Source organism: Glycine max, chromosome 5, assembly GCF_000004515.6.
Source record: "Glycine max cultivar Williams 82 chromosome 5, Glycine_max_v4.0, whole genome shotgun sequence".
Lineage (NCBI taxonomy): Eukaryota > Viridiplantae > Streptophyta > Magnoliopsida > Fabales > Fabaceae > Glycine > Glycine max.
In genome coordinates, this window is record NC_038241.2 from 1,565,067 (window position 1) to 1,576,058 (window position 10,992).

General features: G+C 33.0%; 1 protein-coding gene across 2 annotated transcripts; it reads left to right on the plus strand.

Moving 5' to 3' along the window:
* The first annotated feature begins 265 nt into the window (after window positions 1–265).
* Window positions 266–9,213, plus strand: LOC100800999 (transcription factor BIM1). Of its 2 annotated transcripts, none has more exons than XM_003524448.5 (12): window positions 266–483; window positions 685–1,114; window positions 1,236–1,313; window positions 3,832–4,221; window positions 5,279–5,378; window positions 5,510–5,640; window positions 6,641–6,749; window positions 7,151–7,220; window positions 7,303–7,398; window positions 7,537–7,931; window positions 8,630–8,765; window positions 8,847–9,213. In XM_003524448.5, the coding sequence occupies exons 2-12, from the start codon at window positions 1,078–1,080 to the stop codon at window positions 8,949–8,951; spliced, it is 1,647 nt and encodes a 548-aa protein (XP_003524496.1). In that variant the 5' UTR covers window positions 266–483; window positions 685–1,077; the 3' UTR covers window positions 8,952–9,213. The 2 variants fall into 2 exon arrangements, with proteins under 2 accessions (XP_003524496.1, XP_006579702.1); XM_006579639.4 differs by having other exon boundaries at window positions 6,644–6,749.
* The last annotated feature ends 1,779 nt before the right edge of the window (window positions 9,214–10,992 follow it).

Below are 10,992 nucleotides of genomic sequence, written 5' to 3' on the forward strand. Positions count from 1 at the left end.
GGTTGCATAAACATTAAACAGAAAATATAGGTCTAAATAAATAAATAAAAGAGTTATTTTTTTTCAGTAATACGTGACGTCTCCCGGTCCATATAATCTTGTATTGAAGCAAACGGCGCCGTGTCGCACAGAATAAAGCGTTTGTTAGTAACTTAACGTCGTTACCCGCCGCAACGACGTTTGTAAACGGAGTGCATGAGTTGACGGAGAAAGGAGATGAAATGGATGGAGAGAAGAGCTATATAAAAACATCTCTCATCTCAATTATGAATTCTGAACTCAAGACACAACATAGCATAGAAAGAGAAAGCGCAGGGTCCGACCCGATACCTCATCTTTCGCCCTAGTGCTCGTTTTCAGAGCTGCAAAGGAATCGACACAGAAAGTGATTAAAAAAGGGAGAAGATATCTTTGGTGTCAAACGCTCCCTGATTCTTCTGCTGTGGACTCCACTTCTCTACTGTTCCACCTCTCCACACTACGGTAATTATGTCTTTCTTCATGGAATTTCACTCGCACTTTTATCTTGTCATCTTTCGGATCTTTACTTTTTATTTGTTCAAGTTTCTGAATTACGGGTGTGCTGAGTTTTGATTTGTTTGGTAAGTACTAGTTTAGAACAGAAAGCGCGTTAATTTTTCAAAGTTGAATTGTGATTGTGTGTTTTGTTTGATTTGATTTCAGATTCTGTGAAATCTCTGAACGAACGCTCTGTAATTGGTGATTTTGGAGCCGAACTGTTTCGTCCAATGAAAATCAATCGCGAAAGTTTCCGTTGATAAGTCGTGGAGAATTTACTGGTAAAATTTGATCCAGTTAAAACAGTTATTCGTTGGCGAAATTGAGTGAATGCGTCTCCGATCTTCAGCCGGCCGGGGACGTAATCTGAGAAGATCTGAGAATTTTTAATACTAACCGAAGCTGCAAGTTCTCGAATCCCGTGTTCGTTTCCGAATTCAAACGGGATCGAATTCTATGAGATTTCATCTCCGGAAGGAGCGAAATTCAAAATTCCGTTGAATTACCGGGAAGGAAAAGGAAAACAGAAAAACGGAAAAGCATCATATTCAGGTTTTGATGGAGCTTCCTCAAGCACGCCCCCTTGGAACCGAAGGTAGTTCCTGATAGTAGTTGGTCCTATTTTTCCCAGAAAATAAATAAAAATGAAATAATTAATTAGTTTATTTGAATTTGTTGGTATGAGATTTTCTGATTTTTTCCGGGAACACGAGCAGGGAGGAAACCGACCCATGACTTTCTGTCACTCTACAGTAATTCAACTGCCCAACAAGATCCAAGGCCACCTTCTCAAGGTATTCCGCTTTTTAATTTTTGATTATTATGCAAAGCGATTCACTGTGAGAGTTTTTTCTTCTTCTTCTTTTCTCTGTTTTTTGCCGTTTTTTCTCTGACGTGGGATCGTGGTGTAAATATCTTATAAATTCCACATCACGGTCAATTTCTTTAAATAATTCAATTAGTTATGTACATCATGGTTGCTGGTGCACGTGACCGCTATTTAATCAAAGGATCTGAGCCATGAATCTCATGGTTTGCGTATTTATCATTGTGTGGTGTTTTTATTGATATCTGTCGTTTGATGGCTTTCCCATCGAACGGAGAAGTGTCAATCAGAACGTATTTAAACCGTTTGATAAAAGGTTGGGTGGGGCATGGGGATGGTTGGGGGCCCCAATTTGGAATTGGAGTTGCAGGTGATTTGACGTTTCGCATCTGGTCTTTGTTGTGGAGGGAATGGCGTCCTCGTGTAGGTGTATGTAGTTTTCCTTTTCTCTTCATTTGTGAAAGAAATTACTCTCCCAGCTCACAAACAATTTTTTATTTTTCCTCAATGAGGAAATGAAAACGAAAACGAAAGACTTGGATGCATCTATGTTCTTTCTTTGGGCGCTATATATTTATTTCGCTCCCTTTTTTCCCAAAGCGAAAGGTTTGTTTGTCTCTTTGGCTCAAGTTTTGGTTTTGGAATATCTCTCTTCCTGGCCTGGTTGGCTTGCAACGTCTTATGGGACTTCAGGCTCTGCTTTCTCTCATTCCTGTCTCCTTGAGCTTTTCTCTCTCCCTCTCTCAAAAAATTAGGCACATGATGATGATATGAACTATTTATTAATAGATTAAAAATACGTTACTTTTATTTCACAACAGGTGAAATCTTCGTTACGACACACGCAGTTACGTACGTACCATGTACCTAATTTTATGTCTGGATTTCAAAACGTTAAAACAATACATACCATGCGTCCTGTTCGGTGTAACGGTACGAGTGAGAGATTTAGGTGGGGGAAAACACGAGCGATGGAAAAGTTTAAGGGTAACCTTTTGTTTGTGACTTATGTTTTGGTAAAATTATATTTTTAGTTTTTCAGTTTATTTTCAATTTTAAATTTGGTCCTCCTATAATTTAATTTATAAATTTGGTCCTCGGTTTTATATATTCCTTCAAAATTGATCCAGAAAGCTCGATTTGAACGTTAACCGTTAATCTTAGATGTTAGGATTCATGTGTTACTTTTCCAAATTGAACAACCCCGAAAGTGGGAGAGAGACAAAGAGTGATTTTTCTCTGGGTTTCAAGTGAGTGAAAAACTTGCGATGGAAAAGAAGTACGAGATTTACATGTCTCTAGCACTAGTGATTAAACCATTCAAAAGACCAATTTTACAGGAACAATTTATAAAGGGATTTATAAATTTGAAAGACTAAATGTGTGAATTAAACTATAGGGGGACCAAAATCAAAATTGGAGTAGAACTGAAGCACTATAACTATAATTTTACCTTAAAAAAATGAAGTCTTTACAAGGAATCAGTCAGACGTTGACATGTGGCAGTCAATGTCTGAGGTTAACGGTCAACGTCTAAATCGAACTTTCAGGACCAATTTTATAGGGATTTATAAAATTGGAGGACCAAATTTGTAAATTAAATTAGATGGGAACCAAATCCGTAATTGAAGATAAAGTGAAGGATCAATTTTACAATTTTACCCTTTTGTTTTCTAAAGAAAAGGAAAAGGATGGTTTTTCTTTTAGATTCTCTCTATTCATCACTTCTAAGTTCTGACCTTCAGTTATAGTACCTTGAATTCTTCCAATTGAGAATTGAACTTTTTTTTATTAAGTTAATTAATTCATCTTTTTTAAAAATCACAAATTCATATTATTATTAATTATTTTAATTTAACTAAAAATTTATTTTCTTTTAAATTCATGACATCTAAACAAAGATAATAACTTATTCTTTGATCTCCTTCATCTATTTAACTTTCCCCCTCTCTTATTCCTTTTACCTTCTTTCCTCTCTTAACTCCAAGCACAAACGGTGAAGGTTTTAATGTTTTTAGGCAAAACTTTAATTTGAGGGTATTTTCATACTTTATTACATCAGTTGTTTATTTTTTCTAATAGAATTCACTTAAGCTTTATTTTCATAGAAATTTATTATTTTGTGTTGATAAGAAGTTTCTATTCCTATATAATTGAAATTATTAGCATATTTAAAAATGTATATATCAATATATTGTTTTGCATGGGAACTAAAAGTAGCAAAATAAAAAGTGATATTTCTGATTAATTGAACGCTGATATCTTAACCTTAGTTAATGTCTTACTGTGCTCACTTATTGTGCACATGCGCGTCTTTTTTTCATGCATTATAGTTTGCTGGAAATGAAAACGATGTATCAGCTTTTGTCACAATCCGTCTTTGTTTCATGTATTATTTGTTTTAATAGTATTTATTTGGGATGAATGAATGAGTTATCTTTCTCTTCCCTTAACATCTTGTTGCCATTTTCACGTGTGAACATCAGGAAGTTACCTCAAGACCCATGATTTCTTGCAGCCACTAGAACGGGTAGAAACGAAAGCCAGTGCGAAGGAAGAAGCCACAGATGAAATATCATCGGTGGTTCAAAAGCCACGTTCACCTTCAGTTGAGCACCTCTTACCTGGAGGAATTGGGACTTATAGTATTAGCCACATTTCATATGTTAATAATAATAATAATAATAATCAAAGGGTTCCAAAACCAGAGACATCATCCCTTTACGGGCGTCAAGCAACTAGTACGGATAGGAATGAAGAAAACTCTAACTGCAGTTCATATACTTCAAGTGGTTTCACTTTGTGGGAAGAGTCGTCGGGGAAGAGGGGAAAGACAGGAAAGGAGAATAATGCGGGCGAGAAACCCTCTCTAGGAGGTAAACCATAAATTTTCTCTTTATTGTGTACATTGCATCAGTAGTATTTTGTAAAAATTCGCCGAAATATTTTTCAATTTATAAAAATAATAAATGAAATTTATAATTTTATTTATATATATTCATATAAAATTTTGATTTATTCAAACAAACACTTTTCATCTTAATTCAATGAATTTCATAGATGAATTTATAACAAATTTTTGTATGATAATAATTTATTGAATAAATACTTAACTAAATATGCCTTAAATATTAGAGAAAAGAGGTTATGCTATAAAATTATTTTATATTTTTATTTAATTACAAATTATTATTTATGATAAATTTATTAATTTTTATAAAAAAATAATCTTAAAAATTATACAAATAATAATTTGTGATTAAACAATAATATTTTATACCAATGTATCGCCACTTTGTTCCACCAATTTCCTACATTGTCATGGAGTTTTCTGTAACTTTTGTTTATACGTGCATGAATCTAAACTTAAATCAAAACAAGGATCAAACAACCACTTTTCCTTCCTTATTTCTCAATATTGAAGTCTATTGGCAATTTATATATGCAAATCATCTCAATTGTTGCATAGAAATTTGATCTCTTCCTAAAAACAAGTAGATGGAGAAAGTCATCTATTTACAATAGGAAATTATATCTGTATAATTTTAAAAAATATATTTAATAAGAAGAAAAGAAAAAAGATGATACCTACAAATATATTTGTACAAACATTTGTTTATATAAAATTATTAATGTGATAAAAAATAAAAAGTAAAAATAGAAAATCTTGTATTACATCTATAAATAAATATATATGTCTTGCCACAATATATGTGTTGATTCCTTTCAGATTTACACATGTAATAGATTTAGCGTGGCAGTGTGCTGGACTAGTTAGCCAAATTCTATTCATTGTTTGTCAATTGCCAGTATTCAGCAATAAAAAACAGTAGAAGTAATAATAATAGTAATTACAATATTAATGTTGTCAAATATCAACTGCATAATGTGTCTAACGGTAACAGCGTTTGGCCGCGCTTGATACTGTGACAGAGTCTGCAGCAAAGCTAGGGCAGTGGACAACAACGGAGCGGACGTCACAGTCGTTTTCCAACAATCGTCACGGCAGCTTCAGCTCTCGCTCTTCGTCTCAGTTAGTCTCTCTGCCTCTACTTCGATGTTTATTTGCCTTCCCCCCGCTTAATCTTATTAATCTGAAAGAGGTGTCTTTTAAAGTGGGGTTATTTATATGTTTATGATGGATTTATGGAATTGATTTAACAGGACAACTGGGCTGAAAAACCAGAGTTTTATTGAAATGATGAAGTCTGCAAGGGATAGTGCACAGAATGAAGTGCTAGAAAGCGAGGAAACATTTTTTCTCAAGAAAGAACCCTCCTCGAACACCCAAAGAGGTAAGTTTTAATATTCCCTTCTTGAGAAAGGCTGCAGCATGCCCATGTCTCTTTTATGGAAGTTTTAGAATATTTTTAGCTGGCTCAATTAATGTTCATGTTAAATAACTCCTTTTGACCAGTATCATCATAGAGATGTTAACTAGATACACCTTTTTAATATACTTTGTCAAACAATTTTTAATAATTCTTTAATTTTAAACAGCAATTATTTGTTTTTAAAACCTGATCTATTTAAAGACAACTAGTAGCTAGAACAAAATTTTAAGAATAAATTAATAATAGTGTATTAAAAAATACTATTAGTATTTTCCATTATTTATTATTTTATCTCGTTTGTTTTTTTGTTTTCTTTACTTATCTCTATGCTGTATAAAAATACAAGAAACTCTAAAATACTGTTTAATACATCTTTATTATTAATTGAAATTTATTAAAAATACTAATTTATGTGTATCTCGGTCTTTATTTAATGAATTTTACTTATAATTTTATAATTTGCAATAAACTATAGTAACTAAACAAAAACAATGTTAGAGAGAGTGTGGTACAGAATTTGTTGTTAAGACTTGTAGAAAGTATTGTTCAAGTACACTTCTCCTTCAAGTTTTTGACTTTCTATGTTACTCCGGTAAATTTGGTTTACAAAGTCAACAAAACGTGTTTTTTCATTATCTTTGGACTACAAAATACCGTTTGGCTAAATTTTCGCAAGAACACGTATGGGACTAATTTGAGAAAGTTTAAACAGGAGTCTCAAACCAAAACAAAGTCGAATTTTGTGGTATTCCGGTGATACTTTGTATCAACTATATTTTTCTCATATCAGAATACTTTTTGTTCCTTTAACTACTATTCTTCCTGTTTGTTGCCATTATTCTTGTGTTTTTATATTAATGTAAAGAGGGAGTAAGGAGAAAATTTTCAGTGCGATAATCACTTTTTAATTCTAATCTGTTTGAAATTTTCTGACGAGGTTAATTTATGTGATTATTTACAGCAGAACTGCTTGTGAAAGTGGATGGGAAGAGTACTGATCAAAAGCCAAACACACCAAGATCAAAACACTCTGCAACAGAACAGCGGAGAAGGAGCAAAATTAATGACAGGCAAGTATATATCGCCTGCCAAACTGATAAAAGTTTTTCTGGATGCTACAGCAGGCACTCACTAGTTGCAAAGTGTAAACTTGAAATGCAGAGTATAAGGAAGTTTCCTTTTTACTTTTTTATTTATGAACTGAATATAAACTAAGATAAATTAAAAGAAAAATTCCTTACAATAATTAGGAGTGACTGACGGGTCCTAATGGTTAACTTGTAAAGACACCAAGTATTTTCATATTTGGATACATAATATTATCAAGTTACACAGCCTTACAGGGCTTTTTATGCTTCCATTGCTGCCTCATTTTTGTTTGGGTGGACCAAATTCAAAGATCATGAATCAGGGTTAATATAGTGTTTATTTTAGAGTCTTCTGACTGAACATTTTTGAATTAATCATACAGATTCCAAATGCTAAGAGAGCTTATTCCACACAGTGACCAAAAGAGGGACAAAGCATCTTTTTTATTGGAGGTACATTCATATGAGATGACATAGTTATTATCTTATAAGTTTGTCGTATTGCTCATTAATGCTCAATCTGAACTATTTGTAGGTCATTGAATATATTCATTTTTTGCAAGAGAAGGTGCACAAGTATGAAGGTTCATTTCAAGGGTGGAGTAACGAGCCAGAAAGATTGATGCCATGGGTAAATCTCACTTCTTTGTTGGATTCATTCATTAGTATCATATAGCCTGCAGATTTGAATTTAGAAATATTCATAAATAATTAATGATTGCGAACTATCCAAAAACTTATTTTGCATTTTTTTTAATATTTATATTAGAGAAATAATGACAAGCCAGCAGAAAGTTTTCAACCTCGTGGCACCGATAATGGGTCAAGTCCATCACCAACAATTCCTGGGAGTACCCAGAATGTAGAATCTGGCTTGAGCACAGCAACTACCTCCAAGACAATGGATCATCAGGCTGGAAAAATGAACAAGGCTTTTCCAATTCCTATTCCTTCACAGCTAAATTTCTTCACTCCAACCCAAATCGGTGGTCCAGGTGGAGTAGTGTCTCAGCTCACACATAGATCGGCATCTGATGCTGAGAACACCAAATATCAACCTTCAGTGGAATGTCAGACTATGACTGCTACCAATGAAAAGCTGAAAGAGAAAGAGCTCACTATTGAAGGTGGTGCCATTAGCATATCAAGCGTGTACTCAAAAGGGTGAGGATTTATATTATATTTATTTCTTTTCTGTATAATAAGAAAACAGCTTGCTCCTTTAGACCATTTCGAAATCGTGTTGGTCTGTTGGACATAAAAAATATGGATTCATTCCCTAGTAAGCATTAATAGGAAGAGAATGTAGATGTGGCATGTGATTATGGGGACATGCTCTTTAATAATAACCTACTTATGTCGCGTCATACTTATCTTGACCCTGGCCTGATGCCGCAGAGTCTTTGGATTTATGTTATGCAACCTATATTTGAACGTATTTAACTTTCTTTCTCTTATTAGGATTTGCAATTCATGATGCTGTATAATAGGGGAACAAGTCCATAATTTCAGTTCGCACCTTAACTATTATTTCTTTATATTAGATCAATTGTCTTATGTTAAGATGCCTTTTAGTGCTGCTCTATTCCATTCAAACAATTAATTATACAATATTAGAAATTAGCCCAAATATTTGCACAACATTTATATGAACCAGGTCAATCTTTGCATTGCATTTGAATTAAGTATGTAAAACTTTGCACTTACTATATTTAGTACCTTTTTGTGATAGTAGAGAACTAGCTAACAGTCTTCTCTTTGAATGCTTGCAAGTGATAAATGGTTTAATTAGAATAGCAACATAGATTTCTAGAAGCATTTTGGTAACACTATATTAAGATAAATGTATTATACTTGGACAGGTTGTTACATACGCTTACACACGCATTGCAGAGTTCAGGGGTGGACTTGTCACAGGCTAGCATCTCAGTGCAAATTGAACTTGGTAAACAAGCAAACATCAGATCAAATGTACCAGTGTCAGTGTGTGGTGCTAAGGTATATTGACACTCGATTTGTAATTTAATGCTAGAATCTAGCTTATTTTCATTATCTAATTTGTTAATCATGTTCCCCTAGGATGGTGCAGTTCCTTCTAACAATCAAAAGATGATGCGCTCTAGAGTTGCTAGCTCTGGGAAGTCTGACCAAGCAGTTAAGAAGCTAAAGACTTGCAGAAGTTAATTCGACCGTTATATTCATTCTTTCTTTATTACAATTCTTACTAATTATTTGGGGTAACTTTTTAAAATTAATTTTTGGAAGGGGTATTTTATGTCTTCTGCTGGCTTTATTATCCAGCGTGGGGGAGATCGACTGTACATTCAGTGTCTTCTTAGTTTGTTGGGATCATTAGGCTCACCCCAACAAAATAAAATGAATTATTTTAGTTTCTAAATCATATAAGTATAAAGGCTTCCATACTAATCGAGAAGCTATTTTTTAACCAAGGCTTCTATTCATGTAAAGATTGTAAACTCTCGCTCCGTTATTTGCTGCATATTGTTTTTCATTTGGTTTTGGTGGTTTAGTCAATCGTTATGAAATACTAGCATAAACTATAATGATACCTATTGTATGTATTTTTTTTAGAATATTTGGATAATAGCCAACAGGAGTTGAGTGAATGAGTGGAATGATAGACGAAACTCATTCTTAAAAGGACCAGAGTTTAAAACACTAAAAGAACGCACTATTTAAATGATTTGAATCCCAATAGTGCACTAGTGTTCGAAGGATCGATGTTATTTACCTGTAGGAATATTCTGGTTAAGATTAACAAATATATTATATAATAAATTAGTATAATTAAATTATTGAATTTTATGTACTATATGTATGATTACAAGTAATTTTTTTACTTTTACCTTTTGTATTTTTGTTTTTTTCTTATATTTTAAATTTCTTTAAGGCAAGTGAACTGAGTCAACCCATATAATCCACTAACTCACACAGTTAGTTGAGTTGGATTGTGTATTATTATTTTTTTGCTCAAAAAAAGCCAACCAGGTTGGATTAATTCACTTTTTGAGCAATCTTTGGTGAGCTAACATATTATTTGAGTTGATTCTTTTTGACATATCAAGAGGACAATATTCAGTCACATTAATTCGACAATAATCCAAAAATTCAATTTTATAAAGAAAAAGTCTAAATGTTTGCCTCAATTTGAGAAGGATTAGATACAAAACTTAAAAAAAAAAAAAAAACAACCAATCAAGTGGAAGACTGCAACTATTGTTATTAGAGGCTTTTTCGTTATTTTTTTTCTTCCTCCTCTTTTGATAGTCGATCACCAGAACACGCATTACACTTGAAGTGGGGAAGGGGTAAACTGAATTACACTATGGTACAGACTTATAGAATAGATCGTATTCAGTATTCAATTAAAGGTCTTAAGGAGAATGGTTAAGCCAATATTTGACCTTTTACAAACTGAGCCAAATTACATCTTTCATCGGAATTAGTTTGTTCTTGTCACATTTTTACTAAATAAAAAAAAGGTAAAGGGTCTCATGATATATAATCAATCAACTTTCAAATAACAATAATAATATTAATAATAATGTGCCCAAACAAAGGGAATGCCACTTAATCATCACTAAAATCAAAGGAAATTCATATGTTTTCTTCTAATTAATAGTGTGAAATTTACGAAAGGGTTGAAGTAGTACACAGCACCAACCATCACCATCAATATATTGGTACCAAAGCAACATCCATTAAGTTAATATAACCATGTGTGTTATCAAGCCTATTAATATTTGCTACTTAATTATGAAATCCCTACGTACTGCTACTAGCATTAGTGATCACTGACCAGTGACTAAGGTGACATTACTCATTGGTTAGATAATAATTTATACAATTGGACCCTTTAGTCCCAGTTGGGGTTTCTTGGATCATTCAATGTATATTAAAATAGAATAACGAGAAAAGTTCGTGAGTATTTTCTTGGGATCTACTTATATTCAATTTCCCAATGATCTTCTTGTTTTTTTTTCCAACACTACAAGAATTTAGCTTTAGTTGCTCTCTGTTCAAACTGTGTTTGATTTGACCAAAACAATCCTTCAAAGCACTCAAAGAAGATACTCCATCATCTCTTGTCTTCAAGTTTTATTTAATTGAATATAAATCCTAATTTGGCCGTGACGAATTGGATTCACGGTTTCAGAAAATGCTGGTTTGAAATTGGGTGTCTGCCACTTTTATGCTGTTCACA

Excerpts from the sequence above, each read along its gene's own strand:
- LOC100800999 (XM_003524448.5), top strand. The coding sequence starts at position 1,078 with ATGGAGCTTCCTCAAGCACGCCCCCTTGGAACCGAAG. Across the intron at positions 7,221-7,302 it reads AAGCATCTTTTTTATTGGAG|GTCATTGAATATATTCATTT; the intron begins GTACATTCATAT and ends AACTATTTGTAG. Across the intron at positions 8,766-8,846 it reads TGTCAGTGTGTGGTGCTAAG|GATGGTGCAGTTCCTTCTAA; the intron begins GTATATTGACAC and ends ATGTTCCCCTAG.